This window comes from Rattus rattus, chromosome 3 (assembly GCF_011064425.1).
Source record: "Rattus rattus isolate New Zealand chromosome 3, Rrattus_CSIRO_v1, whole genome shotgun sequence".
In the NCBI taxonomy this organism is placed as follows: domain Eukaryota; kingdom Metazoa; phylum Chordata; class Mammalia; order Rodentia; family Muridae; genus Rattus; species Rattus rattus.
This window is the reverse complement of record NC_046156.1, coordinates 112,181,817-112,198,426: the sequence shown is the minus strand read 5'-3', so window position 1 is coordinate 112,198,426 and position 16,610 is coordinate 112,181,817. Positions and strand designations below refer to the sequence as shown.

Sequence of the window (16,610 nt, the reverse complement as noted above, 5' to 3'; positions counted from 1 at the left end):
TTGTACTAGGGCATAAACTACCACTCACAGTTTTACGAAGTGATGTTATGAGTATTTGAGCTGTAAAGCTTTTAAAACAAAACATACAAAAATATTGGGGAAAAAAGACTAGCAATAAAAAAAATGCTCTCTTGAAGTTATCGCTCGCTTTAGAGCCCTTTTAATTGATAATATTTTTTTATGAATTGAAATAAAGTTTCTCTAAATATGCCCCGGGCCTGACATAGCTTGGTTATGAACTGCTTACCTGGGATTTCCCAGCACCAACTTAAAAAGCCAGGCAGATGCCTGTGCCTAATACTAGCACTGGAGAGGAGCAGACAGGATGAGGGGAAATGGATGCTCTTTATCCAGCAGCCTAGCCAAATTGGGAAGTGACTCCAGAGTCACTGAGTCATTGTCTCAAAAAGTAAGATCAGGCATCTTAAGATTTTTTTTTTCCTATTCGAAAATAATCTGGTGAAAATAAACTTAGGTCTAAAAAAAAGGTGAACAGCATATGAGAATGACATCCTACTTTCGATACTCTGCCTCAACCTCAGTCTATACACAGGTATAGACACACTCCCCCGCCACACACAAGACAAAAGGCGTGTATGCCCTGGAAGAACTTAGACTTTCTGTTTAACCGCTTAAGACGTTTTGTAATCCTGTTATTATAAGATAGCATAAGCAGGGAGCCTCATTCCTCTAAAGGGAGTCGCTGTTATGTATGTATGTGTTGGTACTAGAAACACAAAGGTTTAATTTAGTTTTGAATCATTGACGATTCAAACTGGTCTGGTTTTTAGTGGCCATAAACAAAAACCCCTGATGCTGATCGTGCAAGCTCCACTTCTTTTCAAGTTGATTCAGTATAGGATACTTTCTGATGAAAGACTCAAAGAGACTTTCCTACGTTTGAACCCTACATTGCTGTGCTGGAAGCTGGTGTTGAATAAGTAGCTATAATCTTAATATTTACAGTTAGCATTGATAGACTATATTAGTGTGGAGAAAGCAAAGTGTAACTTCTGTATTAAAATTATCAATGGTTTTGTCTAAACTGAGAGGTGAAATAGAACTTTTATGTTTATACTTGAAGTGCTTGGTTTTATATGATCATGGTCAAAATAAGACCAAACCACTTAAAGTTTCATACATTGAAAACTAATGGCAGCTTTCACTAGTGATTTTAATAAATTGACACTAAACATGCTAGGATCCTGTCTAACAAACCTTCAGAATATACGAAGAATATATGGAATTTAAGTAAGCAAGTTTGAAACTATCTTATCACAACAAGGATTTGAGTCCAGAAAGTATGATTTCAATATCACAACCTTTAACCACCACGTGATATAAATTATGCCAAATGTTTTAATGTTTATAGTTAGCCTGTAATTGCAATAAATGAATGGCTACTTTGTATATTTTATTATGATCTCTGTGATTTACAGTTCATTTTCAAATGATTCTATTATGTTTGTGTTACTGAATTATCCTTTCTTAAAACAGTTAAATAAAGAAATAAAAACCTAGAATTCAAATGGTGTGATTAAAAGCCTTCAGGTGTTTCTTTGTGTGTCCTCTCAACATTTTCACTGAAAAATCAGGTTTGTCTGTTTCAGAATTCCTGGTCCCTCCCTCTAGGTGCAGGAGTAACTGGGCAGAGCCTAAGAGGGAGCCCACTTCTCAGACCTGGGCCAGAGACCACATCTAGCACCAAACTAAGAAGAGCTTCCAGGTCTGTGTTCTTTGAGCTCTAAAGTCTATCTTTACTTGGACTGAAAACATTTGATCATCCCGCTGCCTCCAGCTGGCAGGTTCCCTGACTTGACTTCCTCCGTCCTCTGTTTCTTTTAGAAATGGGTGGTGCAGTGCCACATGCAAACAAAAAAAGCAGTATGTACTGAAAAAAAATTTAGGATTTTTTTTTCTTGTAAATGAAGGAACTTGGAAATTTTCCTTAAAAAGTCATTTTATTGAGAAAAATATTCTTTAACATTTTTTAAAAACTTTGTCTCCCAAGCGAATGCTCCAGGAGTGTGTCTCCCTCTTTTGATTTCCTTACATAAAAATTAAAACAATTGAAGTTTTACCTCTTTTTAAAGTGTAAGTTGAAGATAAGCTAAAAGTGAAAACTACATATTAACAATGTTGTTTTAAGAAAGCTGCTAGCAACACTGTGTAGTAGGATAGCCATCACCTTGGTGGTTTTAATTCTGACGCTGATGTTTCATTATGGTGCTGTTTACAAGGTCTAACTTTAAGAGGTTGGACTTTAAAATATTTTCACCTTATTTATTTATAATTTTTATTGTAATGAGCTTACAAATAAAATTGCAAAACTGAGCTAAAGCAGCCTCTCAAGCAAGCAGTCACATACTCCCAAACACTCTGCACTGTTGTGTAGTTCCTTCAGTACACTCAGAGTGGCCTCTCCGAAGCCACCAATCTTCCTTCAGGGCTTTCCCCTTTCACTACCAATTACATTTTTATGCATTTCTCCACCATAAAACAAACAAAATGCCCTCTCCACCCCCCAAAAAAACCTATGACAGAGTCGAGGCTAGAAAAACAATTACCTTACATCCTCTTCATGTCTTGTGTCCTTTTGTCTGCATTCTTTCCTCATCACTAAGTATTACTCGTCCTTAGACTCCTTTCTGAATGTTACACTATACCTACACTTGAAGCTATTTCCATATGTACATATATACCTTAAAGTCTATTCATATGTTCACATATATACATTGTATATAATGCATATCTATAATATAATACATAACATTTGCATATATGCATGTATGTACTATATAATATAGTTTTATTCTTTCAGAATTTCATATATGCATGCAATGATTTTGGTCATACTTCTCCCCTAACTCTTCCCAGACCCACTCCTTAACCTTTGCCCCTTTTAACTTCATGTCTTTGTTTTCAAATAATCACTGCACCCAGTTTGTGCTGTTAATATGTTCATCCATATGGGACCATCCCTTGGCTCTAAGTCAACAAGTCAGGGGACACACCCTTAAAGAAAACTAACTTTGCTTTCCCCAGAAGCCATCAACTATCAATTGCTCCTGAATTAGGGGTTGAAGACATTTGAGTCCCTTTGTGTTGAAATGTTGACTGACCTGATTGAAAAATAGGCACTCAGCCACAGCTACTGTGAGTTCATGAGTACAGCAGTCCTGTCATGTCCAGAACACACTATTGTGCTCCTGTTCTCCATGATCTCTAGCTCCTGTAATCGTTCTTCTCTTCTTTCTTAATGTTCCCCAAGCTTTAGAAGAAGCTGTGATTTAGATATATAACTATATTAATACACAGCTTTTAACAAGACATTGAAGCTACTGACACAGCAGGTCCCTTCTGTTTAAAAGCATACACTCAGAATTTTAGTTGTAGACATTAGAATGCTATTCACTTGATATATAAATAGCTCCTAGTTCAAGCATTCTAGCTTAGGCTGAGAGATAATAAATACCTATGTCTATAAAAGTAACTTTACTCAACAGATGCAATTGTCATCTCAAAGGCTTACTGCTGAATAAGGTCAACCTTTACAGTTCTTTCTGAACTCTGGCCAGCTGGTTCAACTCAGTTGTTCTGGACCAAAATTCCTCTCTAAGCTGATTGGTTCAAATTGTTTTCTCTTGGTTTCTCATTGAATTGCTCTGCTTGGCCTCAAATTAACTTTAGCAATGTGTTCTAATCTTCTGGTTCCTTCTCATTTCTGACTTATTCTGTCTTCACCTGTAACCTGTCTCTGTAAAAATGACCGATAAAACTGTCCCTGCCCCCGTGTGTGTGTGTGTGTGTGTGTGTGTGTGTGTGTGTGTGTGTGTGTGTGTTTGTGTTATTTTCTGTTGGTTCTTTTGAGAGTTGGGTGTATTTTATCTCTGACTCATTCTGTCAAGTCTTTCTTTGATTTGTCTGTCAGTTTGTCTGCCCCTCAATTAAATGTCATTTTCCAACATGGCTGCTTCCTTCTAAAATTTTGCCTACATTGTTAGGGATTAAAGGAGCATACTAGGGCATGTCTGTATTTCAGCTATATCACACAGACTTAAAATTCTCTATATATCATGCAGTATAAATTGTGTGACTCAAAGTGGAACAGTGTAGCAGTTATAGAGAATGGTAGGGAGGGTTATTCTAGGTGAGGAAGGCCATGAACAATTTAGATGTCTCTATTTCATCAGCCTTTATGCAAAGAAACTGAATGAAACTGAGGCTAGTCAAGTCTCAGAAATTGACTATGAGAGTTGAGAGGAGATTTAGTTATATGGTAAGAACCCCTTAATTGGTTGGTTATCTAACACCAAGTAGTCAGCCCTTAGAACATATATAAATATATGAACAACACTACATGGACTCAGTATGGTGTATTTATATATTTATATATATATTGAATGTGTCAATTATTAAAGAAAAAGAAAACAATAGAGACAGTTTGTGAAATAGAAGGAGGAGAACATTGAGGAGGGAACATGAACATGATATAACAATAAGGGATTGAAGACGATCAGAGTATATTTTATATATGGATGCAATATCATAACAGAGTCCATCATTTTCTACAATTAATAATGCTAAGAAAACTGGAAAAACACCTACTGATAATGAATTTACATATGTATGTACATATAATCTTATGTTACCATCTGTTAGAAACAAAACAAATTTGTATACTAAGAGATGGATATTTTTATTTTACACAAAAGATTAAATCTTGGGTAAATATGGAAAAACAAACTCATATAGTTAAGTACATTTACAATTTTTGCAATGGACTTAGTCATAACATTTTCAGTGATTTTTGTATACACAAACAGTTACATCAGAACTAAAAGTCATGAAGCTTTTAGACTCCAACTGTATTTTGGAATAGAATTTATAGTTCATAATTTTCCATGGCGCAGATAGCCTTTTGACTCCTAGGATCTTGTGCTTTCATGTTTCAATTTTCATTTCATTGTTAAGTAAAGGAAACTGTTATATGTTGTTAACAAATTTGTTTGAATTTTCCTTTAGATGGATTTTAAAATTCAATATACTTGGGATAGTTTTCCAGTGAGTCATGAGCCAGTGCGTATCAGGCTGAATCCATGTGACAAGGGATTGAAGATGGAGGTTAGTGCTCCATTTTTCAATGATCCTCCAGCCCCTCTTGGAGAACCAGGAAAGCCTTTCAGTGAACTGTGGAATTATGAAGGTAAGTAGAAGTATTGTGTTTTATTACAAACATAAATCTTTTTCTAATAACCTCTCAGAGAACTATTATTTTATCTTGCTGTTGGGAAGTAATATGCTTGTGAACAACTGATGCAGTTTCTGATCTCGCCTAACCATCCGTCATCCTGACTTTCCGCCCATTACCATGGGGCTCCAATATACAAGCAGAACAGAGAAAAATGGCAGGCCCAAATACAGATGTTTGTGTTGCTGCCACATTTCCTTTCTTTATGTATGTCATCTGCAATAAAAAAAAAAAAGTTCATATTCCCCATTTTGTCCTTTAAGAATCTTTAAATTGCCATCTTTACCATCAAAGTCTCCTGTGTAGGAATTGTAGTGTGTACTACTTACTGGAGAAATACTGTCAGTGTGAGATCTAATACTTACTTTCTGCTGTCAGGTAATCTCACTTATCAAATTAAGGCCAAAAGACATAGCAGGAAATTAAATGGTTTCAGGTTTGTTCTCTGGCCTTCATGTACTATATTCTTATCAAGCTGCAGGATTCCTTCCAAGATACTGTTCATGATGCTATCTCCGTAGGTATAAAATATTACATTACATAAAATTAAGGATTTTCCCCAAGATCTCCCACCCAGTATATTTGGATTTTTATTTGCTTGATTAGCACAGAGCCCTTCTTCCAAGTTATCTTTTTTCTAAGTCTATTATTTTTCCTCTTTGAAACCTGAATGAACCTTTAATGCCACAAAAACAAATTATACTCAAGTATGATTTCATATTTATTTTTAAAAAGTTGTTTGTAGAAGTCTAGATAAGATCTGGCAAGTTTTAGACCAAAATAGAAAGAATAAGTCTTAGGTTTTCATTTTGTATGTTTTATGCTGTTGTAATTACTTATAAGAAAGATGTACTACATTCACAATTAACTAATTTTTAAAGCTACTAATGCTCAGAAGTTCCTGAAATTATAATGAAAAAGACCACTATTTTTAAATTAGTTTTTAAGAATTAGTTTGAAAAACACATTTTCATGCTTGTAGACGTGAGGAGACAACTTGAGGGAGTGGGTCATCTCTTCCCACCATGTGCATTCTGGCCCTCTAATATAGGCCATCAGGTATGGTGGCCATAGGCTTGGTGGCAAGCACTATATTTGCTGAGCACCACATCAGCCCATCACTCTTTGTTTTTGTTGTGTTCATGTTGTAGACAGGGTAGCCCCTGGCACACCCGTGCATATACACACACATATTTAAATCTCATGTATATTTGATTCATTGCTCATACATTTAGTTACTACTCTATAAACAACCTATATAAATATGGAAGTCTTGTTATGCCAATACATATTTTACTCTTTGATTTTAGCAGCACTGTTGTGTTCTTTTACGTAAAATGCATGCTTTATGTAACTCTATCAGTTTTGATGAATAATACGTGATTTCTTTATGTACAAGAGATAATTTTATATAAGAAGAGAGATGTTTACACCATCATTTCTAATTTTTTGAGTCATACTCTATTGGGTAGAATTCTACGTAATTTCCTTTTGTAGTTGTCTAATTTGTGTACTTGGGGTAAATTCCAAGTTGAAGATAACTGGCCCAGAGTCCATCTGTGCAGAAAAGTTGATTTCCCTATGGCCTCAGCCTCTCTAGGTTTTATATTTCCTCTTCTGTGGGAGAAATAGAGGTTAACTTATTACCTATGCTTTTCTTCTACACTCTATGTATTTATTTTACTCAGTTTCCTAATGGGGGATAGTATGATGATTTATGAAACTTAGTAATTCACTTTTTATTCTAAAGGAATAAATTATTTACTGCTTAACCAAAATGAAATTTCCTATGTCTTGTCTGATTTCACAAGTTGTGGAAGCATTCTTCTTGAATGATACAACTGAGCAGTATTTAGAAGTTGAACTTTGTCCGTAAGTATCAACTGTTTTTCTTAATCACTGTAACATGATTCGAACATACCTGTTTTATAGTTATAAGTTGTATGGTTGTAGTAAAGCTTACTAAGTTCAGCTAAGTAGAGGTCATATTAACTGGAGTTAATTTTAATTCTCTATTTTCTTGTACAATATATATGTTTAGAATTTATATCTAAAATATATGTATATATGTGTATATATATACATATACAAATATATCCTACATGTTTGAGTATATTATATTGATGTGATTTTTGATTTATTGATATAAATGATTTTGTAGTAATGAAGTTTTTTTACAAAGTGAAAAAAATCATTATAAACAAATCATTACTTTTTATATCTGCACAATTAATATATTAAGTATTAGAAGTAAAGAGAGAGCTCCCATCCCTAACCAAGACAGTATCTCCAACTCACAACCACTTGCAAAGGAGAAATAGTTTTCTTCAATGGAATACCCCTGGGTATGCAAACCACACTTAAGGGCAGGCCCCATCCACAGCAATAGATGGCTGATATAAAATGAATTTAATAGTATTTTGGTAGATATTTATATACTTTTTCTTTTGGGCTTTTTATTCATTAATTTATTCATTTTATATCCTGATTGCTGTTCTCTCCTCCCAGTTCTCCCCTTACAGAGTTCCTTCCCTGTTCCCTCTCCCTTTCTTCTCTGTGAGGGTCGGGGACCTTCTGGGTATCCCACCCTGGCACATCAAGTCTGCAGGATTAGGTTTATCTTCTCCCACTGAGAAAAACAGCAAGTCAGCCTAGTTTGGGGAAGGATTCCACAGACAGGCAACAGCTTTAGGGACAGCTTCTGCTCCAGTTTTTAGGGGACCCACATGGAAACAGCTGCATGTGCCAGGGCTTTAGTCCAGCCTATGAATGTTCTTTGGTTGGTGGCCCAATCTTTGAGAACCCCCAAGGGTCCAGGTTAGTTGATGTTGTTGGTCTTCCTGTGGAGATCCTATCATCTTCAAGGATCTTAAAGTCTTCAATCCTTCCCCCAACTCTTCCATAAAAGTCCCCAAGCTCTGTCCAATGTTTGGCTATTGGTCTTTGCATCTGTTTCTGTCAGCTGCTGGGTGGAGCCTCTCAGAGGACAGTTATACTAGACTCCTGTCTGCAAGCATAACAGAGTAAAATTAATAGTGTTAGGGATTGGTTCTTGCCCATGGGATGGGTCTCAAGTTGGGCCAGTTATTGGCTAACCATTCTTTCAGTCTCTGCTCCATCTTTGTCCCTGCATTTCTTCTAGACAGGACCAATTTAGGGTCGAAAGTTTTGGGGGTGGGTTAATGACCTTCTCCTTCCACTAGGGGTCCTGCCTGGCCACAGGAGGTGACCTCTTCATGTTACATATTCCAACAGCTCTGCATCTCAACTAAGGTCACCTGAATTGACATTGAGAGCTTCCCCCATCCCAGGTCTCTGGCACTTCCTAGAGAATACCCCCACGTCCCTTACTCTGGGCAGCTGCAGATTTCCATTTATTCTCCTGGCCTCTGGCCCTCTCTCTGTCTCTCCTCACACCTGATCCTAAACACCCCCACCACTCCTCTCCCCCTCCCCTCCCCTCCCTCCATCTGCCTCCTATGACTATTTTATTCCCCCTTCTCAGTGAGATTCAAGCATCCTTGCTTGGGCTTTCCTTCCTGTTTAGCTTCTTTGGGTCTGTGGAATGGAGTGTGGATATATTGTACTTATGGCTAATATCTACTTATTTGTTTGTTTGCTTATTCATTCATTCTTTCACTTATTATTTTCTCTTTTGGACTTTTAAAAAATCTTACTGGTCTTTTGTTTTATATGTTAAGGTTTTTATTTTGTGTTTTTATTTTTGTTTGAATATTTGTCTTTCAGTATATGTATGAATGTGTGTTGTATTTCTTGTGTTTTTTCTTAGTGTGTGTCTGTGCGTACATACATGTTTTATTTTAGCCAGGTGTGAAGTTAGATGGGTGAGGAATGGGGAGATATTCCAGATAAGAATATACTTAACTATGATAAGAATATATAGTATGAAAACATTTATTTTCAAAGAAAAAGAGACATAAATATACACTGAATTACTACTACCTTACAGAAATGTTTCTTTTAGGTTCTTGAATGATTAAACTTTATATATTATAAAATTGTGTATTCATGTATTTATTCATTTAGCTATCATACATTCTTTCTAGCACGTTGTATGCCATTTTTGCATTTAATGCTAAGAATTTAATCTTAATTTAATTTAAACATACCTAAAGTTTCCAAGACTCACATTGAAAATATTACTCCTGAAATTTTTGTTTGTTTTTGAGACAAGGTCTTACTGTATAGCTCTGACCAGTCTGGAACTCATGGAGAGTAAAGGAGTGAGCCGCTATGCCCAGCTTTCTTGGAATTTCTTCCACTTTCAGTACTTACTTGGTAACTTTATATAGTGACCAATGTTTTTTCATAAGTAGGTATAAAAAGGAAACTTAGGCTTACCTATTATCTAAATTGTAGCATGCTTTTGATACATGAAATATCTCTATATATGCCTATTATTTATTTTAGACATCACTTAAATATTTTCCAGTATCAGTGCCCTATAGCCTTTGTTCCTTTTTAAACTGACAAGAGAGCCCCAGTTAATTCACACAGAACTTTAGATGTCTTTTCCCCTCTGTTAGGTGTTAATTGTTTGTTTTATGCTAACTCTAACATGGAAAGTGAAGTTATTTGCAGTTTTTTTTTTTTTTTTGGTGAGGGGCTCACTATGCAGCCCTGGTTAGCCTGGAGTACACAGAGATCACCCGCCTTTGCCTCCCAAGTGTTCAGACTGAAGATGCTCACCACACCAGGCCTGCAGTTATTTTTTTTTTTAAATCAGAATTAGATATGTTTTCATGTTATCTTTGAACTATTATGACAAAATATTTTATTTAAAACTATGATTAGCTCTTACAAACATTCATGAAAAGTAGGAAAATCTTAACTATTTGCTAACTTTCACCTTACAGTTGAAAAAGAAAACTAAGACAAACATTTCTAATTTGACTAAAAGACAGCAAAGAACTTGGATTTGCCAAAACTCCCGAGTTTAAGCTATAGATTTCTTTTTTGTTTTTTCATTTTTAAAAAGCACTTATTCATTTGTTATAGATGTATGTATGTATGTATGTATGTATGTATGTATGTATGTATGTATTTATGTGTATATATGTGCCATGGCTCATATGTGAAGAACAGAGTACAATTTGCAGGAGTAAATTCTCTCTTTCTACCATGTGCATTCAAGGAATTGAACTCAGAACATCAGGCTTAGCAGCAAGCTCCTCTGCGTGCTGAGCCATTTCACTGGCCTCTGTCATTTTCTTTCATAAGGTAGTATCAGTTTATTTTCATGAAGTGACAATTTTAACATTAGATACGTAGAAAAATAGACAGTTTTTTCCTTAAGAAACTACATGGTAGCCATTGTGTGTACAATTTTTAAAAATTAAGATCTACAGGATGGTTTTGTTTCATATACATCAGTATAGTTAATAATCAAGAATCACTTTTTTTTGGCCTCAGGGTATCAGTTCTTGCACTGGATCATTAACAGCTAGGAAAGCAGCAAGAACACTGTTTTAATTTGCGAGAAGTTTTACACATCCTACGATCTTTCTAAAGCTTCATAAAAACAATAAAATTAATCAGAGGATTGTTAAATGGGAAGTATTACTTGTCTTCTGTTGGAGGACTTTACTGAAGAAAAATCCTTCCTCAAAAAGCTCACAAAGGACCATCTATCTGGGTAGAAATGTTTGATAGACTTCCAGAGGCAGAAAATTTACTTTCTGTAAATATACACAATCTTGTTTCTTACTGAGTCAGATAATCCCAGTAATTCATTCCCATTAGAATTCCTTTTGAGAGTATGTTATATTTGTCTGTGGAGATGTGACATTGGTGCCTGAAGAAATGGTAGAAAGTTGGAAATCAGGTGGCAACCTGTTCAAGGACAGCAGTGTGAAAAAAATGGTGACAACTTTAAGCCTGTGCCTCGTTGACTAGCTTTGGTCAACCTGTATTTTCCATTTCCTACCTCACTACTGAGTCCCGAGGAAGTTTTCTTACAGAAAGAACCTTTGGTTAAGCTGTTAAATCAAGATTTGGAAATTGGCTCTAGCTTCCCTTGGGCTGCTTTAGTTTTGCAGCTGTTTTATTTAAACTCCAAGTACTATGATTATCACTCTGTTCCTTCTCTCATGCATTGTGTTTTCTAACCAAATGAAGTATTTTGTATAATTTCCTATCTAAAGACTTTGACAAGAAGGGGCAGTGAGATTGCTAGTCGGTGAAGAACATGATAAGTGGTGCTAGCCAGTGAAATGCTATGATTTGGCAGCAATGGTTTATGAAATGGTAATTTCATAGTTGCCATTCTAAGTAATGTGACACACTGGCTCTCCCTGTAGTTTTCCAATATTATATTGCACTTTTAGTTATTTGTAAATTTATCTGAAAGACATACATTCCAGATAGAATAGAAGGTAAAAAGATAATGTTTTTCTCTAACACTCATGAGGAATCTTAATTTTAACAGACATGGACAACATTTAGTTCTTTTACTTTCTGGAAGAAGAAATGTTTGGAAAGTGAGTAAATAAACATATGAAAAAATATTTTAATGCACAACAGGTGCATCAATCATATGTTTGAACTTTCCTTTTGTATTTCTAATAGAAAGAGCTTGCATTATCATTCAAAGTGTCCAGAGGAGAGACTCATTGGGAAGGTGAAGCTTTTCTTCCTTGGAGTTATTTTCCATCAGATGTGACACGATTTAACTCATTTGCAATCCATGGATCAAATGATAAAAGAGTTTATGAAGCACTTTACCCTGTGCCACAACCTGAGCTGCAACAAGGACAAAATCCTGACTTGTAAGTAGAAAATCAGTGGAGGTATGTTCTAACTGCAGTTTGGGAAATGAGTTCTTGGTACAGCAGCAGTAACACTTGGTGCTTGATGATAACATACATTTAAGTACATAATAAGAGCTTTTTTAAAAAAAATTTTTTATTATATATTTCTTTACTATAATAAGGGCTTTGTGTTCCCTTAGGAGCTTCAACTTTTGACCAGGGTAGACCATCTCATTACTGTCAGCAAAGCACTCAGTTTTTCATAATTGTATGAGAAAGCTAATTAGTAGTGCTACATCAGCTCTTACTGGTATGGCTTCAAGTTAATTTATAATCCTTTTCCTAGATAAAATAGCCAGAGGGATCTATTTTTGTGGTGGAGATAGAGGGACTATAAACTGTTTTCTTTGTTACTAAAGAACTTAAACAGTAGTCATGTCTCTATTCTCTTAGTTGCTTCATTAGAATAAGAGAATCAACTATGTTTCTATGTGATAAAATGACTTTTTATTTGTTAAATGATATCTAGACTAAGTAATTCTGAATGAATTATATGATGGAGACAGTGTGACTTAGGGACTCTACTTTAACAGTTATGTTATCTGTGGGGCTCTTGAGTTTATGCCCTATGAATGGTTGTCGGAGGTCATGGCTCCTGTGAGGCAGCAGAATTTAATTTAAGATAAGGTACCTTCAATACTTATCTAATTTGAGTTTCTTTTCTCTGGCATCTTAAGCTACTTTCTAAGCAACATAGCCATGGTGATGGCTTCTAAATGCTTCACGCATTGCTTCAAGGACTAGTCCCTTAAGGCAACCTTGCTTGTGATAAAATGACTAAGGTCAAAAAGGCAGAGATGTCCCAACTAGGATGCCTCTGCCAGGCTCTGCTAAACATCCTGACTCCCCAGTGCTGACCACACTGAGTCCACTGAGAGACACACAGCAGGAACCATGGCAGGTAGAAGCATGGCAGAGTGATTGCTTATACCGCAGAGCTTTACAGAGGCCTTTGCTCACTAAGCTACTAGAGAACACTTCAGGATAATAGTGGGTCCTTTTGGAATGAAAACAAGATCATCACTCTCATATGTTAGTCTCCTTTTCTTTGGCAAAGAAAGAACACAAATTTGTCTTTTAAATTGAATCAAGACTTTCAAAGTTTGAATATAAAAGCTTATGATTTGTTTACAGCTAGAATGAGTTAGATTGATTTTTTTGTGTATACATGCTTGTACATGTTTCTGTGTGCACCTGTATGCACATGCAAATAGAGTCCAGAAGATACCTTCATGTGTCATTCTTCTGAAAGATTGTCCACCTCATTTCAGACTGGGTCTCTCATTGGCTTGGAGCTTACCAATGAGAGTAGGCTGACTGGCCAATGAGCCATAGGTCTCATTTTGTCTCTGTGTTCCTGGACTAGGATTACAATTTTTATGCATGCTGTGAGGATTGAATTCAGGTCCTTATGTTTCCTTAGCAGACACTTTACTGAGTTCCTTGAGAGCTGATATTTATTTTTCCCTTGAGCTGTGAGGGACTGTGTGCAGAACTGAAGATGACTGCTTTGAAATATGGATGAATGTTTTCAGAACTGAGTATTTGATAGCTTCAATGAGAAAATTGTACTTAGAAAATACATTTAACATTTGTTATTTCTTAGAATGTTATACTACCACCAGTGTGAGAAAACAAATAGCTTTATTGGACCACTGATTCACAAAGGCATAGTTCATTTTGGTTTCTTCTTTTCTTTACTTTTAGCCATCGTCTAGAATATTTCAAGCCTTTCAGTTTTAACACACTGCTTGGAGAAGAGTGGAAGCAGCCAGAATCAGACCTGTGGCTGATAGAGAAATCCGATATATAGGAGTATAACCAACAGTGTCAGTCATTTCTCCTCTGTATCTTTTAAGGTAATCTAATAAGATACATATACACATTTCAATAACAATTTTAACAGAGATCACTGAAATGTAGTGCCTCTGTGGCAAATTGTATATGGTGAACAAAGAAAAAAAACTCTGTGTAACATAAAATAATTTTTACTTAAATATCCTCTCCACCCTTGAAATCAGTACAAAACAATAATTTATTTTAATTGATGAGACCGTCTCTATCTGCTAAGGGATCAAGATAGAAGAGTTATCTAACTAGATATTTTTACTGTGTAGGAAGAAATGAAATAGTCTTGAATTAAGGAAATGGAGTTGATACTTTTACTTACAAATAAATGATATTTTATTAATGTTGTTAAAAATGATGTCAGAATCTATCATTTGATTTTGAAGTGTCAAACAATCCTTGTTGAAGGTAGTTCCCAATATAATAAATCACTCCTCTCACATAATTGGGTCATGCAGACAAAAATTGAACAAAAGGAGTCTAAGAGTGAAACTGTACCACAGAACAACTAGACACAGATGCAGAGCGTTCCACCAACAGCTGCAGAATGAACTCTATTTTCAGAGGCTTATCAAACATGTTCCAGAATAAGACTAGTAACACATTTGTTGCAATTCAGATAGCTATACCTACTTGAGTTTAAACTAGAAGACTTTTAGATCTGATAAACAAATTCAGCCAAGTGGCACAAACACAGTCAGAATACATACAAAAATAATACATTTTCCACACCCCACTAACCAGCCTGCTGAGAAATCAGGAAAGCAATCCCACTCTAAGCAAATATTCCTAAGAATATTTAGGAACAAGCCTGTGTGTTATTAGTTTTCTCATTGTAGTTAAAAGATAATTGGCAGAAGCAAGTTAGTGAAGGAAGGTTTTATATTGGCTCACAGTGCTGGATACACTCCATCATAATGGGGAAAACATGGCAACAGGAATGTGAGGTGGCTGGTCACGTGTGTCTACAGATGAATGGTATGCTCAGCTTCCTTTCTCATTTTCATTCAGCCCTGGAACCCCATCCCATGGAATGATGCAGACCTCATTCTGGGTTTGCTTTCTATTCTCAAACCTTTTTAAAAACACTCACATTGACATATTGATGAGTACAGCTCCTAGGTTATTTTAACTCCACTCAAGCTGACAGTGAGATTAGTCATCATATCTTGCTGAGGTGGTGAAAGGCTTTTACAATGAAAGTTACAGAACTTTGGAGAAATAAATTGAGGAAGACACTAGAAGATGAAAAGGCGTTCCGTGTTCTTAGATCAGCAGATTTCATATTGGGGAAATGTTCATATGAAAATGAGCTATCTGGAAGTATTTATGATCACCCTCAAAATTTAAATGGCATTCTTCACATAACTAGAACAGTATCCTAAAATGTGCTTGCAAGCACAAAAGGTCTATCATAGGCAAAGATGTCATGAGTACCAAGAATATGATTAGAAGTTCTCAGTATTTGATTTCAAGTTATATGACAGTTATAGTAATAAATGGAACCAGTATAATTATCCTACACTGCCATAGATATGTATATTTTGACTAAGGAATAAAAAACAGTCATGAGAAAAAGTTTCCTCAACCATTGATGCTGGGAAAATAATATATTCATATGGAACACTAGAGCTAAATCCCCATATCCTATCCTGTGTATAAATCAGCCCCAAGACCTTAATGTGAGATCTGAAACATTAAAACCAAAAGAAGACATAAGGAAAATATTTCAAGATGTAAATACAGGCAGTGACTTCAGGCATATAACTCCATTGCCTCTGGAATTAAAAGAATAAACAAAATGGATTTCATCAAATTAAAAAGTTGCACAGGAAAGGGGAATGAAGTGAAGAGACAGACTATAATGGGGGAGAAAAATCTTTGCTAGCTACTCTTCCATCAGAGGCTTAACATCTAGCATATCCGAAGAACTTAGAAAAACAACATCAAAGCAAGACAGGGCAAAGTGCAATCAATAACTGAACAGAGCATCTACGTATTTCTCACAAGAACTTGTATAGGTAGCTAATGATTATAAAAATACTTAGTGTCTTAAGTTTTAGGAAAATGCAAGTTAAAACTGCATTGATATTTCATTTCATCCAGTAAATATGACTATCCTGAAGAAAGTAACAATTGATGGTGAGGGTAAAGAGAATGAGCTCAAAGCCAGTATTCTTGGAGTCGTATATTAGTATTGTCAACTGTAGATATATACTGAAAGTAGAGCTACCATTTGATCCAGCTGTACCACTTTGAGTACATCCCCTAAGGGTATCTGAATCAACGTAGCTCTGTTCATCACATTATTCGAGCTATGGTATCAGTCTAGGTGTTTACTGATGAATAGATAAAGAAAACACACACATGCCATGAGACAGACACAGACAAATGGCATATCATTCATCTACAAAGAGAACAAAATTATGTCATAATCAGGAAAATGGATGGGACTAGGTACTGTGTTAAGTAAAATAAGTCAGTCTCTGAAATATAAATAGCTCATGTTTTTCCTCCTGTATGAAAGTTAAAGAAAACAAAACACCTGAATATACAAGAGGAGACTATTAGAGAAGTAGAAGACGATTTGAGGAGAAAGAAGAGAGGGCAAAAAGATGGAGTGGGGAATAAAAAAATGTCGATAGTTGATCCATGAGTGTATCTGTGAATGAAAAATCTAC

At 35.6% G+C, this 16,610-nt stretch overlaps 1 protein-coding gene across 2 annotated transcripts; it reads left to right on the top strand.

Moving 5' to 3' along the window:
- The first annotated feature begins 5,025 nt into the window (after positions 1-5,025).
- C3H4orf33 (chromosome 3 C4orf33 homolog) lies at positions 5,026-14,287 on the top strand. Of its 2 annotated transcripts, XM_032898448.1 has the most exons (5): positions 5,026-5,206; positions 7,063-7,123; positions 11,700-11,751; positions 11,840-12,039; positions 13,789-14,287. In XM_032898448.1, the coding sequence occupies exons 1-5, from the start codon at positions 5,026-5,028 to the stop codon at positions 13,892-13,894; spliced, it is 600 nt and encodes a 199-aa protein (XP_032754339.1). In that variant the 3' UTR covers positions 13,895-14,287. The 2 variants fall into 2 exon arrangements, with proteins under 2 accessions (XP_032754339.1, XP_032754340.1); XM_032898449.1 differs by lacking the exons at positions 11,700-11,751; positions 11,840-12,039.
- Positions 14,288-16,610: the final 2,323 nt, after the last annotated feature.